The sequence below is a fragment of the Lathamus discolor genome, chromosome 7, assembly GCF_037157495.1.
Source record: "Lathamus discolor isolate bLatDis1 chromosome 7, bLatDis1.hap1, whole genome shotgun sequence".
In the NCBI taxonomy this organism is placed as follows: Eukaryota; Metazoa; Chordata; class Aves; order Psittaciformes; family Psittacidae; genus Lathamus; species Lathamus discolor.
This window is the reverse complement of record NC_088890.1, coordinates 7,078,705-7,103,521: the sequence shown is the minus strand read 5'-3', so window position 1 is coordinate 7,103,521 and position 24,817 is coordinate 7,078,705. Positions and strand designations below refer to the sequence as shown.

General features: G+C 44.0%; 2 protein-coding genes across 5 annotated transcripts in view; both read right to left on the bottom strand.

The window, feature by feature from the left end:
• USP4 (ubiquitin specific peptidase 4) overlaps positions 1-17,989 on the bottom strand; it is a 37,724-nt gene extending 19,735 nt beyond the window's left edge. For 2 of the 4 annotated variants that reach the window (XM_065686887.1, XM_065686889.1), the window contains exons 1-9: positions 17,818-17,989; positions 17,574-17,701; positions 17,141-17,271; positions 13,581-13,707; positions 12,352-12,497; positions 12,108-12,169; positions 5,569-5,712; positions 4,825-4,942; positions 1,812-1,985 (exon numbers count right to left, since the gene is read on the bottom strand). In XM_065686887.1, the coding sequence (XP_065542959.1) occupies positions 1,812-1,985; positions 4,825-4,942; positions 5,569-5,712; positions 12,108-12,169; positions 12,352-12,497; positions 13,581-13,707; positions 17,141-17,271; positions 17,574-17,701; positions 17,818-17,978 (1,191 nt within the window). In that variant the 5' untranslated portion in view covers positions 17,979-17,989. Of the gene's footprint in view, positions 1-1,811; positions 1,986-4,824; positions 4,943-5,568; positions 5,713-11,549; positions 11,623-12,107; positions 12,170-12,351; positions 12,498-13,580; positions 13,708-17,140; positions 17,272-17,573; positions 17,702-17,817 lie in introns of those variants that run through there. The other 2 variants (XM_065686888.1, XR_010614205.1) reach the window with 2 other exon arrangements.
• A 3,909-nt stretch (positions 17,990-21,898) lies between these two features.
• GPX1 (glutathione peroxidase 1) lies at positions 21,899-22,882 on the bottom strand. The gene is made up of 2 exons (XM_065687629.1): positions 22,611-22,882; positions 21,899-22,512 (listed from the first exon to the last, which is right to left on the bottom strand). The coding sequence occupies exons 1-2, from the start codon at positions 22,857-22,859 to the stop codon at positions 22,159-22,161; spliced, it is 603 nt and encodes a 200-aa protein (XP_065543701.1). The 5' UTR covers positions 22,860-22,882; the 3' UTR covers positions 21,899-22,158.
• Positions 22,883-24,817: the final 1,935 nt, after the last annotated feature.

Genomic DNA, 24,817 nt, shown 5'->3' with positions numbered 1-24,817 from the left:
ACAGAGACAAGAGCCAGAGGGGTTGAGCATTAGCTATGTATGAAAGACAAGAATAAAAACACTCATGTCCTGCCTTTTGCAGGGATCAACACCATACTACCTTATGCTAGCAGCAGATCACAGTGAACTGGATGCTAATGCAGTAAGGGTGCCAGTAAAATTTTCTCAACTTTTTGTTTCCCCTCCTAGTGTTGAGAGGGAAGAATGCATTCAGTGCTGTGATGCTAGAAATCTAAGTTATCAGTATTCATTCGGGAATCTCCAGAACAACCAGCACACAAAACCTATCTGCCAATATATATGCTGTACTTTAATTTCTCTTTCAGAACCTTACAGTTCTCACAATTCAGACTTGCTATAAGACAGTACCCTGAAGCAGGTGGACTGGAAAGACTCAAAATGTTTGCAGAAGATAATTATGAGCTAACAAAACTGGCTTAAAACTTAAGATTGAAAATCTCACCGCAGTAATCTCTAGGTACTCTAAAGATTGTGATATGAAGCTAAGAAACTTAACAGCCTGAGGCAGGAAGAGCCAGAAACAGAATGCCCTTACACACCTCTTATCTTGCAACACTGCCATTTGGTGTTCCTGCTTCTGAAACAGCAGTAGGAAGGGATCCCAGAGGAAAACCAACAATTAACTGAAGGAGTGGTCAGTCCTATGACCATCACTAGTCTTCCCATAAACACAAAGAGTCCACCAGGCTTGCAAAATTATGCTTAGCACATTTTGAACACTCGAGGTAACAACTGCAAGGAAGCCCATATTGAAGGGCTGCTTATATAATGCAGATAGTTAACACTGTCACTGAATAAGCAATAGAAAAATCACAACTGATACTGTACTGGGAAATAAAGAGTAATTCGTATTCCAGCCTTAAACAAGAACAGCCCACATTAAGGCACTTTTACTGCTGTCCACTATATGTTCATATATTTCCTCTGAATGGAAGTTTAGAGACAAACTTTCATAGTGGTGGATGATTAGCCAGCAACTCCAAGTCACAGAAATTAAACATTTTTTTGATCCAGATCTACCTATGACTCCACAGAGGACAGATTTCTGTGGTCCAGACGACTTCTGCTCCAGGTCTCAAAAGCATATGCCCTCAACTGCAAGACTATACCACACAAAACCTAAACAGTAAAAGGACACACACTTACGTTAATATCAGATCACTGCTTTTTTCACGGATTTGGGATCTTAAGCTTTCACAGCACACCAAGATTGCACTACAGAAGCAAACTCTTCATGTTCCTTGGATGCTTTATTCACTGTTCTGCACTGGAGCATCTTTGCATTACACTTAAAAGACATAGCTACAGTTTTTCTAGAGGTTCATATGCAACTGCTATATTGCAGTATTTCAGCTGAAAGCAGCTTTTTACACTGAAGCACTGGGAGCACTGCATCAATAAATAACAATATAGACAAGGGGATGCATTTTGTTTTCCACTTTCTACTTTTTTTAAATTATAACTTTCCTTTTCCCACTGATTAAAGTTCACAGCAATTCATATGACCTTGCCTAGTTTTGTGGCAAAGATCATTTTGATGCATCTGTAAACAGCTGCCAGGCTGGAAGGTCATTTACCAAGTAAGGCATTTCACACTAAGGAGCAATAACCAGTTCTGGGGTATGACTACTAGCAAGTAGCTCCCTGTACCCTGAGAAGCATTTGCATAAAACATGAAACAACAGTTTCTGTCATTGCTGCTTTCCTAACACTGGCATATGTGGAAGGCATATTAGCTTCCACTGTTTCTTCTATCAAAAAGCTATTCTACAAGAACATGAAGTACTTACTTTAAACATACGTGGTGCCACATGTGACTGTCTTCCAGACCACATCTGTTTAATAAGCTCTGCATAGGCTTCTGCAATTTCTCCTCTCATCCCCAGTGGATTGTTCTGATTTATTTCAGCTTCATACTTGTCTTCCAGAAAATAGTCAGTCAGAGGAGGGGTATTGCTTAGACACTGAAAAAACATTAAGAAAATTAATTTACTGCACAAGGCAATAAATCAGTGACAATAAAACAACAAACCCAACTTTCACATTAGAACATGTACTACGTTACTAACAAAACCCAAGAGACCATGGGATACTGTAACCCTTGCAACTCAGAGCAGGGCTAAAATAAAAAGCATCACCACCAGATACTGCAGCCTTCAAAAAAACTAACAGCTCATTTCTGAAACATGGTTTCTCTCATAGGTGTCACACAGACTTTCATCCTCTGCAGCATATTTGCCCCTAAGTGTAGGCTCCCCCTCCAGAGCACTCTCCATGGGTTTATTTAGCTTCAGGCATAGGCTCCACAGGCACTTGGTTCTCCCTCAGAAATTTCTTTAAAACTGGCAGCACATTTATCTCCTTCCATTCCTTCAGTGCAGAATAATTTGAAGCATTCATTTAAAGTTACTGTATTTAATAGCTCAGGAAAGTAAACAGCAAACAACCTTCTGGGGAAAAAAAAAACCCAAAACAAAAAAAAAACCAAACCAAGAAAGAAATAACCAAAAAAACCCCCATAGCTGCAGACTTTTGGAAAGAAGGTATCTGCTCGTGGTGTTACTGTCCCTCCACATTTTGTTATTTTGTCCTGTAACTTCCACTGACACTTCAATTTGGCTAGACTCTCTTGGTATAATGCTGAGATCTGGCAAAAAACAAGCCTGCAAGTGCCATAAGAGTAAAGATTACAACCACAGTCCTGCCAAGACTCGCCTGTTCCTATAATTAATGTATGCAGACCTGTTTTTTCACCAGTTACTGGGGTGGTAGGGCAGGCAACCTTACTAATGTATTACACATAAATCTGCACAGAGCAAGTATGGAAGGCCTGTAGAGATGCCACCTTAAATGTCCTCAAGCCTACCTCACATATTCCATCTCCAACCTTGAAATCTTAATATGAGGAACAGTGAGAAGAAAGGTCTTTGCTCCTCCAAGAAGTGAAACACAAGCTATGCTTTAACATACAAAGGACCAAACACCATTAAAAAATACCCATTACAAAGTTAGCTGTTTAAAGATAGGAAGGATACTACTCTATATCTACTCTCCTGGCAGCATTCAAGGCCAGGCTGGACAGAGACTTGGGTGAGATGGTCTAGTGTGTGGTGTCCCTGCCCATGGCAGAGGGGTTGGAACTAGATGATCTTGAGGTCCTTTCCAACCCTAACTATTCTGTGATTCTAGGATTTATATACTCATTAGCAGTGTATTGTGGTAGTGATTTAATACACCCCAGGAAATCACCATAAACCTCAGGACACAACTAACACAGGAAGTAGCTTTGCTAATTCAGTAATTCAAAGATTTTACACTTATAGCGAGAAGTGATGCTCGGATAAGTAAAGCAAGACTTCGATGTGAGAAAAAAAGCTATTTCTGAAGTATGACCAAAATTACTAGGGCTTCAAGGCACTGCAGTGTTAAGAAATATTAACCTGGGCTCTTTCTGAACACCTGAAATTTCAGGACCTGTAGCAGATGCCTGTACAGTGCTTCACCAACTAGGTGTAGGTACACAGCTCTCCCAGCAGTTAAGATACAGCAATCCACAGAGAGTCAGCAGTACTGCCCTTTAGCCTCCTCCACTGTCACTGCCTTGATGTGTAGCTTGTGGAATTTATTTCCTATCAAATTCTTCCAGTTCCAGTGTCCACGCGCTAAGTATCTTTCTCTGGACAGATGACATTAAAGTGCTTATAGATTGCTGTGGTTTGACACCAGCCTCTCACTGGGAGACTGCTGCTAACAAAATTCCACAAACCTCAAAAAATTAAGTCAGAGATTTGCATTTGAGAAACTGACGTCTAGAAAATTAAAGCCCAATAGTAAATACAGGAAAGTTTTTCACCCGATTAGTTTCTACGCAAAAATTAAGATTAAAACATGTTTGGATTAAGTTACTTTGACAATTAAAAAAATAATTCTAAAAGTTGTCTCTTAGCTGTAAAGTTCAAGAGAATATAATGTGGTGTAAGGTTACCATGATAGAACTAAAAATAAAGTCACGCTGAACAAACAAGTAAAGCAGCCCAAGTTTATTCTGGTATCCTGAATACGACATGCATAATGCATTATAGTTATTTTAAGACCTGTTCTAGCTTTCAAAGCTACCACAGAATGACAGAAGTCATTACACAGCACTTGGACCACCCTAAAGTTCATACAAGTTGGCTCATATTTTGTTTGAAATTCTTAGCAAAAATCTATCCTTAACAAGTTGTGGTTTTTTTTAATGAACCTAATAAACCTAGGAGACTAAGTTAAATGAATACGCCAGTAATTATTATCTTTGCATAACTGACACAACCTTAACACCCACACAATGACCCTGAACCCTTCCTGTGGCTTTTCACACTCTTCATTTTGGAGGAACCTTTAAACATGGACCCCAGAACTGCCTGCAGTGACCTGCTCATATCACTTGTGCGGCCCACACAAGTCACAACATCCTCCACATCAGCCAGTCTTTGTCAGAGCACAGCACTGGGACTTCACAGTCGGACATCTGTTTAGTATTACTTCCCCCCCTCCAGTTTTCCAGAAATTACTGGATCATTCCAGATCCAGTCCTTTATACTGTTTACAGAACTAACATGCTATGCATAAGTCAAATTAAATATGAACTGATTTTTTGTTTGGGGTTTGTTGGTTGGGTTGTTGTTGGTTTTTTTCATTTCAGGTGCAGACTCCTCATTGAATCACATTAAAACAACCTTTTCTTTCCACAAGTTTTAATCCACAATCTTTGCAAGACTGCTCTTTCATTTAATTCTAAAGAGGGCTCTTCCAAAGTCTTACCTGTAATGCAGAATTCATGAAGCAGGTATTTCCAAGGTTACTGAGTCCACAGAGTCCAGGTTGTGACAGGGAAGCATTATCCCTGCAGCTGTAAGAGTTACAGACAAATCCAGAACCTCTGGAAAAAAGACACCACAGTGAACTCCACAGCGAGTTTATTGAATCTCAATACTGTTTAAGAGTCCACACCAAATACGAATCATACAGATGTTTAATGAAATTGTTTAACCAGCATGTTACATGTTTGTGCTGCTTCATAGTGGCTAATGATGAATACCAGGAATGTGAAGTATATGTGCTAACTTTAGAAACATTAATAATTACACAGTCTATTATTAATTTATGGCTCATAACACATTATTTTCCTCTGTCAGTAAGTACACAACACTCTACCCTAATGCAGCAAGAGTTTGCTCGATATTACTGTAAGAGTTAATAAAAAAATTATCTCTACCTGGAAAGGCTTCTATCACAATCACAGATGGAGAAAAGAATGTACTCCCTTCTCTTATATTCCCAATCCCCTCAAATCAGGCAGTGCCCTAATAGTAAGCTCTGGAACATGTGCTACTTTTGCAAGGCAGCAAGGAAGAGCAGAATGCATGTGTTTCAAAAGCGAAGTTTGATAAAGAGATAGACAAGAGTAGCAGAACTCCTCATCACACTCCTTTTTTATACAGGCAAGAATGCACAGGATTATTCACATGAAGGACAAAGAAACAAAAAGAACATTCCTGCTCTTACCCCCTGCCCAGGTGGGAGCTGTTCAGTCCATAGGAGTTACTGCTATCACCATTAGTAATGACAGAAGTGGCAGACACTGAGGAGTAAGAACTTGCTGATGATTTTGAAGAGGTAGAAAAGTTTCTGCTAGTTGCAGTGCTTGATCTGGGAGAAAGGAAAAAGAAGTAGAAACAGTGCTACTACTTTTTTCATCCCCAGGCCCACCTCCCACAAAACTCCACAGACTTGCCACACTACAGTTAGTTCCCACACAGAAATTTACTGCTTTGATCTGTGTGATCACACTTTCAAGCACTTGACTAGAACAGCAACATCAGACAACAGTATCAGAAGCAAGAGTAAAAATCCTTGCTTGAAGGAAAATCTGGGTTCCAGACTGAAATAAGTAGGTAATTCAGACAGTGAGTGACAGAGAAGCAAGCTTTAAGTTCATGTGTAAACCACCACCTTGAGACAAGCAAGCAAAAAAAATCCCAATCTTACAATCACAAAACACCCTATGTTAAAAAAACCAAAGTCAGACCTTCCCTACCTGAAACTCCGACCACACACTCAAACTCATTATTTAGCTCATTATTTAGCAAGAAGACAACCAGGGTGGGCACAAAATAGTTTGCGACTAAGCCTAGTTGATACAACTATATTGTAGCTGCAACTCAGAGGCAAGACACAACACTGTACACATGGTATGCATAGCAAGCCTCAGCATTTTGAGACTGGAGACACTGGAATGGATTAAAAAAGTTACTAAGCCTCAAGTCTATCCAGTTGTGGATTCTAGGTTATTCCACACTACTAGCCTCCTGGTATGGAAAAGAACCAGAACATGTAAGTCAGCAAAAGATCAACAAGGCACTAAAGTTCTATGACAGCTTTCTGTCATAGACAGCTTTGGCTCCACAAAAAAAACAAAACCACAAGGCAGCCAGCACTACATAAATAAGCTTAAATAAACTATTTTGATGCTTGTTAATATCTCTATAGCAAGAGCTAACTGGGAGATGGTCTATTCTCTCCATCTCTGCTCAAATAAACATGCAAGCCCCAAACACAGTCTAAACCTTAAGCATGATAAAGAAAAACACATGAAACACCAGCCAGCATGACCAAAGAAAGAATGAGCACATCTACTGGAATAACTAAGACAACCATTTCTAGGGCAGTCCTTCTGGTCATTGCATGTTGGAGGTAGAACTTCTCAAGACTACTACACAATGATAACATAGAGAGAACAGGAGGGTCTAGACTAAACAGCCATTATCAGACTTACGCTCCACAAGCGGGCATTTTAAGGGTTAAGATAATAACACTAATAACAGCATGTAAATATATTAAGAACATATTTTGTGAAGTTTGAAGAAGTGAATTATCTAGAAGCAAAAAAAAAAAGGCAATTTAAAAAGTGCTAGACTTGAAAATGAAGCATCTCTGCTTGACATGTTTGACCCTGCTGAGAGAACAGAATAAGCTGCTAGGAAAATAATAAAGGAAATCTAATAAGGAGAAAAGAAAAGGAGGTCAACGACTTAAAGGATTTAAAACTTTTCAATAGAAGCATCAAAGCAATGCAGAATCCCAAATCAGATGGCAACTGAAGAGTGCCCAGAAGTACTTCAGAAATATCCTATACACATAAAAAAGCCAAGAACTTTGGAGAAAGATTACAAAAAAAAAAAAAAAAAACCACACACACACCCCTAATTTGGATGAGAAAAGATAGATAAGAGTCAAGTCACAGAGCAGAGCAAAGACTACCTACAAAGTTATCAAGGATCTTGAGGGAGTTCCTGTTAGAAATTGGAAAGGATCATGTAAGAAGTAAAGCAATGAAAGAGAGGCCAACAGCTTTCCAAAAGATAATAAAACAGAAATCAAATACACTTGGGAATATAAATGTAAGCACTCTTACATGTTACAAGTTACTTGTCTACCTGTAATAACTGAAGAAAGATTAGAGAATTTATGATGAATAGCTGTTCCCCCTCATTTAACAAGATGGTCACAAAGGTAACTGATTCCAAGTGAAAGGCACAGACAGCAGCTTAGAAAAATTGTTTTCCTCTGAAAGCTTCCATTTTTAACCCCAGGAAGCTACTGTTAATGACCCCACAACACTGTAGGCTCTCAAGGAGACTGCCTCATTTGCACAGAGATAACAACAGAAGTCCTGGATGCAAAACATTTATCCCCAACACCCCGAAAGTGTTTTTTATGGAGCTTGCAGACTTTGACTAGCCAAAGCCACCTGCTCCCCCCGCCACTGCCATCTCTCACAGTATGCAACTTCTGCTCCCTTGGAAACTGAGGCCTCAACACCTTGCTGTGAGAAAAGAGATAAACATTATTTCTTCTTTAAGTTCATGACTTGGAACCTTCCAAAACATTCTGGGCTACTCAGCGGGTTACCACTGAAACTATGCTCAGTTTGGTCTCTGTATGCACAACAGACACTGGACTGGAAAGCGCCACACTCCTGCAACTTCCCTTTGATCACAACTACGATGTTTCTGACAGGGATAAACACATTCAGGTACATTTCATCAGCAAAACCTACAGAGAAGTAAACTACATTGAAGACAGACTTCATGTAACCATGCTACAGTTGAGGGATTTGAAAAAGAAAACAATCATTTCACAGGTTTGAGGATGAGACTGCATCATATGACTGCTCGATCACTCCTCCTGCTTAAGCACAATTTAAGTCTCTCAAAATAACTCCCGAGTTAAAAATACATCTTCTAGAAAAATCTTCCATCGTGGTTTCAGAATGGCCAACAGCAACCAACCCAGACCACAAACTGTTCTAGTGACCAATAACCCTTACAGTCAGAAGAAACTTGTATTTCATTTGCAGCATGAGTACCTGGCTTCATCATTTGGACATTGGTTTGTGCTCACCTCCATCTGCTGCCTGTGGAGTTTCTCATATCCTACAGAAGCTTTTTAAGTGTTAAAATAAGCTTTTACATTTCTCACCGATAAAACATCTTAACTTCCAAGTCTCCTACGCACAAAAACCATGCTAATTCTTCAACAATTCACTTGGCTCTGAAACCTCTCATTAGTCTACTTTTCAAATCTGTTGACAGCGCCACAGGACATGATAATAAACTGAAAAATGTGCAGTTTTATCAGTGTGCCAGTTATCAAAGTCTTCTGATGCATACTCAGCATTTCCCTACTGAAGCACTGAGGTGGTTTTCATTGGTTTTGTCTCAAGGCTGCTACAGGAGCTCACATCCAGGAAAACGAACCAGGACTGGTATCACATTCCTACAGAGCCCAGCATGTATTTTGGGCTCATGCCCTTCATCCCCACATACACAACTTCATGCTTCACAATACTGATGCACGTTGCCCCCTGTCTGCCTATTAAAAACAGCAGCAGTTTCACATCTTGCTATGAAACCTTTCAAAACCCACACAAATGGCAAGTGAGAAGAAACCTGAAGACTTGCAGCACAAAAAGTACAAAATTAGATTAATCTAGTCCAGAAACTGTGAAGCCATATGGTTGATAAGAAGAAAAACTGCTAAGCTGAACAGCTTGAAAAAGTACTGTAAAAGGCTTTCAAGTGTTTGGAAGACAGAGACAGAAAAAATGTTTCAATTCAGTTGAAGCTACCTTCAGAGGATACAGCAGAATTAGTCCTCCTTTAAACTACCAATAAATACATAAATATATATAGTGACAAAACATTTCTGTCAAAGCTAGACAAGGCAGGACTTGAATTTAGTTGGCAAAACAGAGACCATAATGCGTTTTTATTTAGAAAGTTCTTATACGCAAAAGCCTCCCTGACTTATACTTTGAAGGCACACGGCACCTACTGCAAACTCAAGCACTTGAAAGTCACATAATAAAGAACTCCCACAAAATACGTAACCCAGTTGCTGAAGGGCTCCTCCTAAATCATGAGGACACAAGGAACTGGGAGAAGGACATCAGTTTTAAATATGAGAGGGCATTTAATTATGGTATTACACACCTACAAAATACATATCAACCATAAAGGTCTTAACACTGTACAGTAATTCCTGGCATGTAATATCATGGAATGTTGTTTCAAGTTGAACAGATGCCTAAATCAGGACAGAGTACCTGAAAAAAGCCATATATGCTATACAATATATGTGAACTAAACAACTCCTCAACACTTTTACTGAGGAGAGTAACATGGGGAGAGGGGAAGAGGTTCACCATGTATACACTGCCATCAGTAAAAGGAAGAGGAGGAAGAGGAAACAGCAAGAAAATTACAGCAGAAACTGAAGAAAAAAAGGGAATTCTACTGCTGAGTGCAAAGGGAGGCAGACAGCTACCAGGCAGATGTTAAATACAACTTCACTCCCATTTTCAAATGCAATACCTGATGAAAAAGGTTCTGTTATTACAGATCTGACACAATTTCTTGTTCATTTGTGCTAAGAAAATGATACCCAGGATAAAAAAAAAAGTATGTTCTAGGACTGAGCTGAACTCTGCTAGCTCAAGATTTTATTTTGGGAGTCTTGTCAGTAACAACCAAAGAGGACCAAGTTCCACAGAATCTTTGATAAAATCTCCCTTTCAGAAGCAAAGCATACTTCCAATTCCAAAACTCCTAGAATAAGTATAATCTATTCCCTCTTCTGAAACCTTGTCTAGTAGTAAAAGCAGTTTCAAGCTACAAGAAGAAAGCATTTTGCTCCCTAGGGAGAAGCAAACTAACATACAAATACACCACCCAAGGACTGCTGTGATGTTTAATAGCATGTTTTCTGTTAAATGTCAGCCAGCTTGATGGCTGGGAAATAGAGTGAAGGCTGCCAAACATAGGGAAAAGCTGTTTGCCCTGGCAGGAGCCAGTGCCTCTGACTAACACCAAATGGTGGGAGAAAATCCTCGCAACAGGAAAGTCGCCCACCTCATAGTCACCTTGCACACACATATTCTGAGTAGTGAGCGACATGAACTCCCAGCTTTCCAAGGCCTCTTTTGGCACACAGGCAGTGATGCAGACACTCACCATTCCTCTACCAACAGCAGAGCGCTCTCCATCCTGTTTGGTTTATGGCATCAAAACTCTAAATACACAAACTTTCTCAAACTTTTAAAGTGATACAGCCTAAAGAAAAAAAACTTCAAATATAAAGTTTCCCATGGTCCTGGCTAAACAGTGTTTTCTCCAGCTGAGAAAAAAATTATTAGAGCAAAATGTTTGCCTGAGATAGGATTAAGTACAAGACAACGTACAAAGGCACAGATAATGCTATTCATACGACTTAATACAATTCTTTCAGCCACCATTATCAGCATCAAGTCTAACAATTTCACAAGTTTTACATTATAATAAGCAAATGTTTATTTCCATGTCATTAGCAAATACTAATCTGTGTACCCATAACCATTTCCATTTAAGTACCTCTAAGGGTTGAAGTAGCAGACTAGCTGACAAAAAAGGGAAACAGGCCTGGGAATGCTACAGAACTCCTTTTTGGCTTTGTTTTATGTGGAAAAAACAGGTTATGATCTGGTCTTGCATGGCTCCCTCTCTAATACTGACTGTCAACCAGTACTTGATTATGTACATGATATGAATGTTTAGATGCTTTTCACACAATGCTCTTACTGAAAGTTCATTGTAATATGATGGACATTCTCCTGATCCATTTACCCACTATTATCTCTCAGAAATAGAGAACTGTTTAAAAATACGTTTCACTGACCTATTTGATCCTTTCTTCAAGTTTAACTAACACTAGTGAGACCTTGATCTCAAATGAGATAACTTGGCAACAAGTTCTGGAAGTCAACCATATTGTACAGAAAAGCATTTTCTGTATTATGGCCTACTCACAGGATTTGGTATGAGCAGTTTCTTACCACTGCAAGCAACTTCCATTCTACACCATTCACTCTATATATACAGTATTTCATTAAACTCTTCTACCTAGCTCTTCTCCAAATTAGGTAGTAGATGTATCTATGTAGTACTTACTTGTAGCAGGGTTGTATAATTGCATTTCCGACAAGTGGGGTTGTTCAGCTTAAAACTGAAACAAAAGTTTCAACTGAAACAACAAAAAGTATATTTCAATATACTTTTTAAAGGGGGAATTACCAGAACTCCGAGCATTCACCACTAGGAGCTTTGGAAATATACTCCAAGATCATTTTTGTTCTACAGTGGCAGAAGACTTTTTTTTCCCCCTCCACTGTGCAGCTTGCACAGGTAGCTTTTTAAGTAGACTAACCCAACGTAAATAGCACTTGTGCCTCCTAAGAACCTAAAGGTCCTAGAACTTCAGGTACTTAATCCTTACACAATCTATTTGAAATAGGTGTTAAAACAGAAGACACTCGCTGAGACAAGAAATCAGCAACAGAACCTTGGAAAAATGTTTGCTTTCAAGATTTTCTCTCCTTCAAAATAGCAAAAACAAAGAAACCCACAATAGCCCATTACATCCAGGCTCCCACAGAGAATATGTGGCGGCTACAGTCTAGCCAACCAACTGGACAAAACAGCAGAAACGTTTAGAACATGCTTGCTTACTTTGCCAGGATAGGCTGTCCAGGCCACATGCCATCTTCATTTTTCACTTCTATTAGAACCATCTGAAAGATAGTTCAGATAATTAACAAAGGTAACTGCAAGCCTGCTAAACATTTTGCAAAATCATTAGCAAATCACACTTTCAATGTTTGCTCAAAGTAGGTAAAAGCAACTGAAAAAAAGAAAAAACAAAAACCCATAGTAGAGAAAGCAGTACATGAGAATCAAAAGTTATGCCTCTTACCTGACCCTGATAGAGCCCTGCGTCTTGGACTGTGCTATCCAACTTGCAGAGCTGCTCGTAAGTGTTACTCATATACCTGTTCCATAACCTAGTTTCCTTCTCGGCAGAGATATTAAATAGTTTTCTCATTTCTTTCTCGATGGTAGCTGTTCAGGATGAAAACAACATCAAAATTCCTAAAATATGACTGCTTTTCAGAAAAAAACTCAAAAGCCAGACATTCAGCAAAGAGGTACATCAATGATCCTTTCAGTCATATACTTGCCTGTCAAGCCCTCAAACTAATAATGTTCAGAACACACTGAGAAATTTCTGCCCAAAGGCCAGCTGCTGCAAAGCAGTCATCATTTGAAGGTTCAAGAAGGAAGTGTTCTCTGTTACTATTGGCAGGTCAAACATCAGCAAACAAATAAAAGTATCTTTATGAAAATATGATAGCTGACAGACAGTATTTTTACATACGAAAATATAGCAAAGATACAGGGAGAGAGAAAGAGAGATGGGCCAAATTTCAGGGAGAAGTGTAGGAAGAGCCACTAAGATGTCTAAAATAGTCACACACTAGGAAGAAGGAATCATAGAAGCAGAGGCAGAATTGCTGTACGTGAGTGACGTGGATGTTTCTTAAGGACATGAGTTAGTTAGAAAGGTATTCCTCAAAGCTCTTGATCACAACTCCCTGTGTCACACACAGAATCACTATGGCTGGAAAAAACTCTGGGGGTTCTTCATTTTAACACTCAAGGCAGGGTCAACAGTGAATTCAGATACGCTTAACAGTGAGTTCAGATCAGGCTGCTCAGAGCTTATCCAATCAGGCATTCAAAAATTGAAAGGTAGGAGATTCCACCCCCCTTCCTTCTGGGCCCTATTCAAATGTCTAGCTGTGCTAATACAGAAAATATTTTCATTGTATTAGTTGGAATCTGTCCTGTTTCAATTTATGACTATTGTCTGCTGTTTTGTTGCTTTGTGACTCAGTAAATAGCATGACTCCATGTTCTCAGTAACCTCCTCACAGGTGCTATGAGGACTCTTCAAAGCCTTCTCTTTTCTAGGCTAAACGTAGCTTCCTCAGTCTCAGACATCACATAATCCAACTCTGACTACCCCTGTTGGTACTCATTAGATTTGCTCCAGTTTATCAACACTGTTCTTGTTCTGGATGGCACAAAATATCTCTTGAGGTAGCCTCAGAGCACAGCTTCATGAGTCAGAGAACTACTTACCAACAGTATCTGCTTTGCTAAAGTGACAGCTGATTACATTGTCAGGATCACTGCTCTCACACAGCTTCAGCTCAAGAAGATACACTTCAACCTTATAGTGCTTCACAAACAGACCATATTCCACTACCTGCAAATAGAAGGCAGATGTGATAAACAAGACAAAGTTAAAATACTGAGCAGTGCTCTGTAAGATATAACTTAAAATATTTAGGCAAGTGTAAGTCTTGCAAGTCAAGCCATAAACTGAACACTGACTTGCTTCCAAGTCACAACCTCTGCCAGCTTGTTTTGAAGTTTTTATTTTCTAAAGCATAAGTAACTACAGTGCTTTCCTTCCAAAGTGCAGAGTTCCAAAACTCCATCATCACAGCTGAACTGACAGTGCGAGTAACTACCCATGAAAAATATTTGACCACTCAGAGCATTTTAGGAGGGAAAAAAAAAAAAAAACCCCAAAAACTGGCTTTAGTCTTTGCCTAAGGTTTGCATAAAAATGAAACAAGCCAGGAGCACCAAAGCAAAAACCCTTCCATTACAAGACAGTAAGACAAAGCATACATTACTTTTCTGCATGATACACAGAATGTGCCTCATTAGCCTCTCCTGGCAAAAACAGACAACTCCTCAAAACTTGTTTTGATGACACTGCTTTATTTCAGAGTCATTCTCAAATCAATTTTGTATTTGAGAGAACACTCCAGTAAGTACACCTACCCATCCACTAGCTTTCAGCATATTTAGAGAAAGGTATTCTATAAGACCAGACACCATGCTTTACCTACAGATCACAAAACACATCAGACCAGAAAGAAAAGCACATTTCAGGGGCCAGTTATGAGACAACTGTGATGTAACTGGAGGATGAAAGGGAAAAAGAAAACCAAACTAAAAAACCCACCAAAAAAAAAATCAAAAAACAGAACACCAAACACCACAGCACAATTCCCTCCACAGTTCTTTACCTGTAAAATTGAGAACATAATTTATTGAACTACCTTGTGTGATTTTTGAAAGTAAGTGTTTCAGAGGCATTTGGACAACAGCCTTAATAATCTCCTCTAACTTTTTATCAGCCCTGAAGTGATCGGGCAGTTGGACTAGATGATCATTGTAGGTCCCTTCCAACTGAAATACTGAAATATTCTAGTCTAGACTTGCTATGACCTACATCTGTGTCATGCTTCCCTCTTCTGAGCTTTTATAGGGTTGTATTAGATTAGGTAAGGTGCTTTAAAGGTAAATAATTAAACACCTTTGGAAAGATCTTCAGTATTTTGCTGTTACAACAGAAAGTAAAACTCTCCCTCTTTAAACACCTTTGACAGGAAAATTAGTCTCCTTTTTTTGCTGGTTTGTTTTTTTGTGGGGTTTTGTTGGTGCTGTTCGTTTGTTGTGGGTTTTGTTTTTGTTTTTTCTTTTAAAGAAAAATTACGCAAAGGAACCAATTCACGAGTTCCTCATTTCTTTTTCAGAAGGAATTTCATTAAATGGGACGTCTTGTTCTCCAGTATTCCATAGCAAGAATCAAATAAATAAAAACCATATTCACGAATGGAAGAACTCTCCCCAAGAAGTTTTTGATGAGTTCATTGTGTCCATTAGGACACAAAAATGACAAAGAAGAGTCTCCAATTGCCTGCAGATGTCCTTTAAAGAGTGTCTGACCAGCTGGCTTGTCCTGTGTCACAGTAAAACGTGTCCACCCTACTGGACAGCAACCTGAGCACAGCACTGTGGAAGTACACTGGCCTGCATTTTGTACATTTAAACACTTTGGGACTCTAGAGAAGACTGCACAAAAATATGGTTTGAGATCATCAAAAGAAACCTGAACCACAAGTAAATCTAATCTAATCCTCCTGTACTTGACTCTGATTATCAGGCACATAGAGGTGGAAGAAATAACAGCTTGTAGAATTACAAAGATGCCTGAACAATACTTTCCAAGTTCTACTTTTATGAGTATTTTGATGTATGAATTACAGTTGATCCAGCTTTAAGAAAAGTATTAAAGCATTCAAGGACCACAAGTTTAAGTGCTTTGCTTCCAACACTACCTGGAAAACACTGTAAGCAAATACTGGCCATGTTCTGTTCAGGTGCAATGCTATGGCTTGTGTACCCAAATGACCTTTCACTTTGTTTTTATAAGAGGCTGTATCATCCCACAAACCTAATCTTCTAATATATTTTAACACTGAAATATAAAAATTCACTTCAGTTACTGGGTTAACAATAAACAGGAACTGGCACTCTCATAGCAGTTCAAAACTTTATGAATTTACTCTTAACTGGGCAGCAATAACTTGGAATCTTACACCTGTAAAAACAGCCCCAACTCTAAGCTCTAGCCCCCAATAATTACAGTGTTGAATAGTGGTATCTGAAACCCCAAGAAAAGGGGGCTCACATGGTCAAACCTGTCAACCAACTGTTTCCCCAACAACATCCATACCCATTGTACAACCTCTGAATTTTTCAGAAAAGGATGTGTCTTAACAACATGCCAGGCTTCGTGAAAATAAGAACATGTTAAGGAACAAAAGCTTTCTCGCTCAGAGACACTGATCTGCATTGGTTCCAGCTTCACTTCTCAGTACAGATTTTCCTATTCCTCACTAAATTATCCCTACTAAAACCACATTTCCTTTACATGCTACAATTCTTCTCCACACACTCCCACTCCTGGTTTACACAGAAGTTCTTTCTACCCAGCAGAGTGAACCTGGAAGCATTCATGCTTTCTGAAGACATCAGAATTTTTCATCCCACATATTTTCTAGCCCGCACTGAGTGACAACATTCCAGTAGCACTGACCGGCAGTGGGCCTTCAAGAGAGGGATCTTACTTCCTTTTACCATTCCAGTGCTACATTTTCCTGGGCCTTGCATTACTTGAAGCAAGCCAACATAATGCTACTTAAAACTTAAGCAATATTAATGTTGTACATTCTATCAGCACTATTTACTTGGTGTAGTGACTAATGACTCAGTTTAGCTGGTGCAAAAACCTAAGACTAAAATACCAACAAAAAAATCTCTCACTCATAACCAAATGTCTGATACATTTCCAGAACCGACACTTACAAACTTCACTTTCTGGAACAGAATTTTGGAAAACAAAAACTGCCTTGAACTCCAGAGGAACTCCCTAAGCTGCCTGTAGTAAAACACAATCTATTCCAATGCCTCTTTCTGTCTGCAAATAATGACAACTTTCATTTTTCAAGAAAGTGCAAACTATTCCATGCAACATAAAACCACCGCATTAGTTTAAACTGCACTGGTTCAAATAACAAGGCAAAAAGTTAACCAGAACAAGGTTCACGGCTCTTCCCACATATAGCCCCTCAACTGAGAATCACTGAAAATTCAGGCATTTGAACTGCAGCACTGCAAGATTATTCTTTCAGACAACACAACAAAAGACTTTATGTTATTATCTCCACAGAGCTGCTGAGGATCCTGTCCTAACTCGCATCTAGCAAAGTAAACACTAAGTTTGGTACAGATCAGAAAATAAAACCAGGCTGAAGAGAACTGGGCTCACCCATACTTACTTTTCTCACAATAGGCTGCTGTCCATCCATGCAGCCATACCACATCACTAACTTATTCCAGGCTTCGGTTGGAACCAACACATAATCTAGCTCATCAATGAGGTGTTCTTTTAAACTCTGAGTTTTTGGATCTAAAAGGAGACAAACATAAGAAAGCAGGCAACAAACAGAATCCTTTATTCTCAAGGCCTACACACACACTACCCATTACGCCGAGAAACGCCAACACCCCCACGGGCAAACAGAAACCGCACCAGTCTCCTCTTTACAAGGCCGGGACGGCCGCTTTCACCCTCTCAGAACGCACGGCTTCAAAAGCGAAACCGCGCGACGAGACGCGTGCACACAGGAGCGACTAACGGGAGCCAGGCCGCGGCCCTAGCCCAGCCCCCCGCCCACGACCCGCTCCCCGGCGCCGCCGGCCACCACTCACCGCCAAAGAGCCCCGAGTTGTCAATAGGCCCAGGGAAGAGGCTGGGATCACCAGCGCCGAACATGTCCCAGCTGTCGAAGCCTACATACTTCTTCCACTGCTTAAACCAACGGCTGTCCACCAGGTACCTGCAACACATGGCACCGGGCTCAACGGCCCCTCAGTGGCGGCCCGGCCCGCTCCCACAGGCCCCACCGCCCAGAAGGAAAGGGAACAGAGAGGAGGGCCGGCCCGCTCCGCTCACCAGGACTCCCCGGGCCTGAGGGCTGTGGCCAGGAGCGGCCCCAGCTCTGCCCGTTGCTCCGCCACGTCCAGCCGCGCCCCGCTATCGCCGCCGACACCCTCAGCAGCCGCCATGTCAGTGCGCGAGCCCTGGCGCGGGCGGATATCGGCCCGCGTACGCATGCGCCCCGGGTGCGCCCGCCGCGCTCGCTCCGCCCCGCCGCGCGCTCTCTGATGGGGTGGGCGGGGCTACGCTCAGGGGTGCGGCGGGCGGCGGTGCGGGCGCTGAGGGGTTGGCCGCCATCTTCTAGTTACCTCGCGGTAGCTGCCGCTGGCGTGGCCGTCCCGGTGTCTGTGGTAGGGGCTGGCTCGCGGCAGCCCCGCGGCCCTTCCGGGTGGGTTTCTGCCACGAAAGCGGGTGGCACAAACGTTTGGTGTGTGCTGTGTTACTTCAGTGTTACCTGCTTCTCCCATTACTGACTTCATGGAGCCCTCTGGCCAGGGCGTTGGCTCGGGAAGAAGACTCCAGTTGTCACAGGTATAACTCTCAGGAGTTTTTAAAGCGTCTCTAAAAAAACACAACCAAACCAAACTCTAACCAAAGAAATCTTTTTACCTCACGGACAGAAATGTAGTGAGGGATCATGTTGTGGGCTATGCTGTCTGCACAGGGGAGTGCTTTCCCAGCAGGGAGTGTCTGATGGTGCTCCATCTCCTGCCAGCAAGACCTGGTGGGGCTGCAGCAACACAAGTTAAAATGCTAAAGGCCTTTAGATTTTTGAGAGCAGGGCAAGTCCAGTTAACACTGAAAAAGACAAACATTTTCTCCTTCCAGCAAGAGTCAAGTCCTGTTACTTCTGCTTTTTCCGAAGGGCAGGGCCCCTTTAGGCTTCCAGAAGCTAACACACCCTGTTACAGCAAGACCGGGTGTGTTTTTAAAGTGAGTCAACTGTTCTGAGATAATGCTTATGTGGCTGACCTGACTCTGCTAATGAATTACCTCCTCCTAATAGGAAGTTCGCTGAACAATTAAAATGGTTTCATTCAGAGCTTTCTGATTCCCTAGTAGGAAGTGACATTGTTACAGTTTCACTGCAGTTTGGGGTGTTGTGTTCTATCTCAAGAGCTTGCCTTCCAGCCATTCCACTTCCTGCACTTGTCTCCAACTGAACCTGTCGGCTACTTTTTGTGAGAGTGGCACAGTGACAGAAACAAAGCCCTTTCAAGTGCCACTCTGTTGCAGTTGAGGCAGATGTTTCCTACCTGCCTTATGATAGCAGTGATAAAAAACAGTGACTAAAAGCTATCTTGAATGTTAGTAGGTGCAACAAAGCTCAGCAGAAGAACAGGATTTTAAGTAGCTGAAAGAACATTGAACAGGCAGAGTAACAAAGGCCATAGGCTCTACTTGATGGCATTTCTGTGGAATATACACTTCTGAACACCACATCTCATCAACCATTGCAGGAGATGTGCTTGGGTTTGTGGGCAGAAAGGACACAAGGGAACCCAGGAGGAGTAGCTAGGGGCACGAAGGATCATTTTCTTTGCAGCTAGTTAACACTCCTGACAGCTTCAACTATCTGGACATATTTAGAGATTTAAAAATTTGATGGCAACTATCAGCAGCTGGGGGGTACGGGTGGGGAACAATAACTGGGGGGGGCAAACATTTGCTAGAAAGGGGGGGACTGATATGTTACAGAATGGAAAAGTAGGGTGAGCACTAACAGAGGGTTTAGCTGTTTGCAATAAAAGCATATAAGCAGAAAAATAAGTGTAGGAGTGTCAATGTGACAGACACAGATGTTCCAAGGACAATGTCCCCAAGCCACGGCAGCATTGGAGTATGCTAAAGGAGTATTTATGAGCCCATCTGTTTCTCTCTGAAATTACAGAAATAGAGTTGGGCCATTTTATAATTCCCAAGGAACTACCCAGGATTCTTCAGGTCTGCCCTCAGCATTAAGCTGCTGTCTGCACTGAAACATCTGGTCATGACACCACGTAATGTTTGGGCACGAGAGCCTGCATGGGGCCTGCGCTCATCTGCCAAAAGTTCCGCAGGCTGCCCTCACCACCTCAGCTTTCCCCCAGAAACGAGCTGCTCTGGAGAACACCAAAATGAGATGGGGAATAACGAGGTGGGCAGGCTTTTCTGTGCACTGTAGAGTTCCTGCTGGTGTGCTTACACTGGGAATTGTTCATTTTTCTGCTGGCATAGCTAATTTTCATCCTGGAATCACATCACTGTACTTCTGCTGGCATGGCTGTATCTGTTCTGGAGCTGCTGTTTTTCTGCTAGCACAGCCCCAGTAGCCAGAAGGTAAAGAAATCCTTTGGCCCTTAGCACTGAGTAAGCACGGTGTAAGGTGCCTTTGACCAGCAGGCTCGGCGGGAGACCCTGTCAGGCAGGGCTGCTGTTGGAACAGCTGCAGGCGTTGGGGGCTGCTCCCCTGCGGCAGCGGGGCTCAGTGCGGGCTGATAGGGAGTGGGCAAAACAAAGCAGCTCCCATTGCAATGGCTCGAGTCTGGTGAGTCAGGATTGAGGAAGTGCCACACGCACCTCGTGTCGAGAAAGATTTTTCAGTGCAGTGACTTCCTGCTGCCCATGATCCTCTCTGCTCCTCACATCTTTCAACATCCTGCATTAATGAGGGAAGTAGGTTTCACTGAAAAGAATAATCTCCCAAATCAAGCAGCTTCTGCTCCCAAGCTGCAGCAGCTACTTGAAACATCCTGGTTATTTTTTCCATGAAGCTGTACAGGAAGTTAAGAAACACCCCAGTGAGGGTTGTGCAATGCAAGTTCAAAGCCCAATGACTCAGAGGTGGAGCTGGCATAGGTTTTTCCCCAGTGTCTCTCCTCAGCCCAGAGGGGATCTTGAATGTAGGTACAGTAACAAAGCAAACCTGAGAACTGGGGGGGGGGGGAGAAAGCTACTGACAGAAAACCCCAAAACACAACAACCAAAACCTCAAATCCCAAGTGCTTTTAGTTATGAAATGCGTACATTAGTGCTTGAAAGTGCTATGCCTTCCCTGTGAAAGCCTAAGTTTGTAGTCTGTGTTAGTACGCCTCAGTTCAGCACCAAGTGCTGTTGAGGCCTTGTGAGGCTTGTCAAAAGTTTATGTGCAGGAGGAACTGAGCCACTGTGCAGAAGGATGGCAGGCAAAATTTATCACAGGCTCACTGTTTGCCAGGGGAAACCAATCCTAATTCCAGCCTTTGAGCAGCAGGCTGTAAAACCAGGATTGCTATGCAGGAACATGTGTCAGCTCCATGTCAAGAGCTCCACCTGTCAGCTTCATGGTTGGCATGAGTTAAAAAAGTGGTAAGGAAGGAGTGAAAAAGATAATATTGCCTGAACCCTGGCACATGGCATGTGTAGTGTCACTTGCAATTTCTGTGCCCAAAGGACACTCTGGGGCAAGGCACAGTTTCCTTGGGAGAAGCGGTTGAATAGGCAGGTACTCTGCACTGGGAACACAGAAGGACTGGCACTCTTTGTGATTCCCTGTGTTGCAAGGTTTTGGGGATGCATAAAGGCGATACCAGCTTTGTGTAGGACAGGGCAAGATCCATGTTGGGCTGCCACTGATGCAAATGGGATAGAGCCAGGGACAGCTCAGTCATCGAGGGAGCAGTGGCTCAGGAATAAGGGGAGGGGTAGCAGATGCTGCTTCTGTTCCTGGTCTCCCCTGGGCATCTGCTGACAGAGACCAGATAATGAGATGGGCCTTGGCCAATGGCCAAGCACCAGCACGGGCTGGAGTCACTCACTGCCAGCCTGTCTCAACCTGTAGCTGATAGTGTAAAACCATCCCCAGGCCATGTCTTTCCTCTGTAGGCAGTTTGTCACAGTGCTTCTGTGCTCTACCACCCTCCTGCTCTACCAAGCTCGCAAAACATGGGTAGGACACAGCACGCATTCAGTCTGTAAAGCTCGCAGACACTGCTCACCCTTAAGCTGCCCTGCATTTGCATTCACATTTCCACCCAGTGATTCCAGCCTGCCCCTGTGAGCACCCACATGAGCTGAGTAAACAAGGGCCACCAACTTTCACTCAACTTGCCCACACTGATCAAGCCACAGACTTAAAGCAAGTACATATTTTTGTTTATTCAGAGAATCACAGTAAGGTAACTCAGACTTGTAGCCGCTTTCCCCAGCATAGTTTCCCAAACATCCACATGCAGCTTTTAAAAACATCAAGTACACTTCAAGAATTTGGAAGATGCACCATCAAACACAAAATCTGCATGAGACACTGGGATTTCTGCCAGAGCAGCAGCCCCCTGTGAGGAGCACAGGCAGGCATGCAACAAGCTAAGCAGGTAGCGGGCACTGCAGTGCTCCGCTTTACTTGGCAACCCTCTCCAGAAGCAATTCAATATCATCCTGGATCTTGATGGTTTCGAAGTGCCGACTGTAGCGTTTGAAGGGCACGCCGTCTGGGCCGATGAGGAACTTCTCGAAGTTCCAGGAGATGTCGTTGCGGCACACCGGGGACCAGATGATGTACTGCGGGTTGGTCATCAGTGAGGAGGGGTCATCGTGCGGGAAGGGTAGCGCCTCTTTCAGGAAGGTGAAGAGGGGGTGCGCGTTCTTCCCGTTGACCTCGCACTTCTCGAACATGATGAAGTTGGGCTTGTACCCCTTCCCAGGACGGACATGCTCTAGCGACAACAGGATCTCCTCGTTCGTCGCGTTTTCCTATAGGAAACAAAAGCAAAAGCGCCCCGAGCGAAGCCCGTGAGAGCCCCGCCGGACGGGCGGCTCCCCCCGCTCCCCAGCCCCGCCGCCAGCCCTACCTGATGCCCGAACTGGTTGCAGGGGAAGGCGAGGACCTGCAGCCCGCGAGACCCGTACCGCTGCTGCAGGTCTCTGAGCTGAAGGAAGTCGCGGGTGGTGGTGCCTCAAAGCGACGCCACGTTGACCACCAGCAACACCTTTCCCTGCAGCGAGCCGAGCGACAGCGGCTCCGCCGCGCCCAGCGGCCGCGCAGACATGCCCCCGAGCCCCGCCGCGCCCGCACGCTCTCCTGCTCCTGTCGCCGCCATGGCTGGCACTGCAGGCGGGCGGGCCCTGCACCCGCTTCCCGCTCCTCGCCGCTCCGCCCCGGACCGCCCCGCGCGGAGGTACGGGGGGTTCAGTGAAGGGGACCGCCCGCCTTCAACTCACCTTGTCGGGCAGGCTGGGAGTTGTGCTCGTCAGTTCGCAGCTCGAATCGGCGTTTTCGGCGTCCCCGGGCACTACAGAAGGAAGTGCCACCGGTCCTCAGAAACTGGGAGATCAGCCCAACACGTCGTTCCCGGGAGCTCCCGCCTTGGCGGGACAGAACCTCCGAGCACGGAGGCAGCACCGTGGAGCTCCAGGGGCCTCCCTGCACGCACCAGGAGGAGGAAGAGGGGAACAAAGAGGGGCCATGAATTCTCTTTGCGAATTTTCCTTCACCCCTGTGAGGCTGGTGAAGCCTCCCTTTGCTGCAGTGGCTTCTTTACCCCATGCCTGGCTATTCTATTGCTTGCTGTACTGATTTAGGGTACTTCAGGGAGTTTTAAATCCCACAGTAGCAACTGCTCTTTTTCTCGGGCAGGTGTTTCCCAGCAGCCCCAGGTGAATGGTGCAGACTGTTGGAGTACCCACACAGGACACATAGTCCCCCGTACCTCCATGGGGCTTTGTGCCAACACAAAATCCTGCTCCACAGCCCACTGGGTGACATCCATCGTGACACCAGCAGGGTCTGTGGGGCAGCAGGGACCAGAAGCCTCAGCTTCAGCGCAGCTCCCACAGGGACAGGGAATGTCCCGCAAGCGTTTGTGCCAGGCAAGCTCCATGCACAACAACAGCCCCAAGGTCAGAGAGTGCTTATCAGCCCTGGCCTCCAGCCAAGGCCGCCTGGGCCCCAGGGTGTGTGCTCAGGGCCCCTCTGCTGCTGGCTGATCTCTTCCAGGCTTGGTAGCACGGACTCATTGCAGACTGCCAGCTGCCACTCACAGGCCACCACATAATGCTGCGTCTCTGGTCTGGGCTCCCAGGACACTACAGGATCCTGGGGGTTTTGCTCCGGGCCAATTTTAGCACCCGCCCCTGCAACTGGGAACTGAATAGTTCCTGGCTGCAGCCAGTTCTGGGGACTTGTTATTTTGCACCTGTGTGAACCCACAATTTCTGTGGGGTGCTGCAGTGCCGATAGCAGGAACCGTGACAAGGGCCCCGAGAGATTGCAGCAGCTAGGAAACAGCTACTGGGAGCAGCAGAGGTGCGTGACCCTTGCTTGCTGCCCAGTAGCCTGACGGTTACAGTCCAACCAGCCTCCTCACCCACCCCCTGGGCACAGCAAGCCACAGTGGCTTGAAGAAGAGGAATTTCTCTTTGGGGAGCCCCAGAGGCATCACCCTGCTGCCACTTCTGGCGCTTGCACAAACTGGCACTGTCAGTCCTTGGGCTGGGCCTGGAGCTTCCATCTGGAGTAGGGAGTTTACTTCTGTGGCCCTGCCTATTTCAGACAGGCATAGGTCAGGGCTTTCCCTTCCTTTGTGAGCCCGGTCTAAGGAAACCAAGTGAGCTGAACTTCCTTGCTGGCTCAGAGCTACACCCTTTGCCTGGACATGTTCTGCTGAGCCAGCTGGACTTGGATCCAGGAGCTCCTGAGGGACTAGGTGGCCTCACGGGACCCCTTTTGAGATGTGACAAGTGGCATCTAGGAGGTCAGAAGACCACTGTTTAACAGCAACAGCAGTAATTGCTAAGGCCACAAAACCACACTTTCTGGCCTCTTCTTGCATCTTCTCCCCACCCCTGGCACCAAACCCTCCCCTAGCCTTTTGACTCCCAGCTTTTCCCCTGCCCTTCTCACAGCTCCTTGCCTGGCTGGGTCACTCTCCAGAAGCACTGAACTCCCATTTCTCATGTCTGGACTGGCCCTCTGGTTAGCTCAGTTCCGTGAGAACACAAGTGGCTCCGAGAGGCAACAGACATGACAGGAACCCAGAAGGAGCCAGGCCACCAGCCC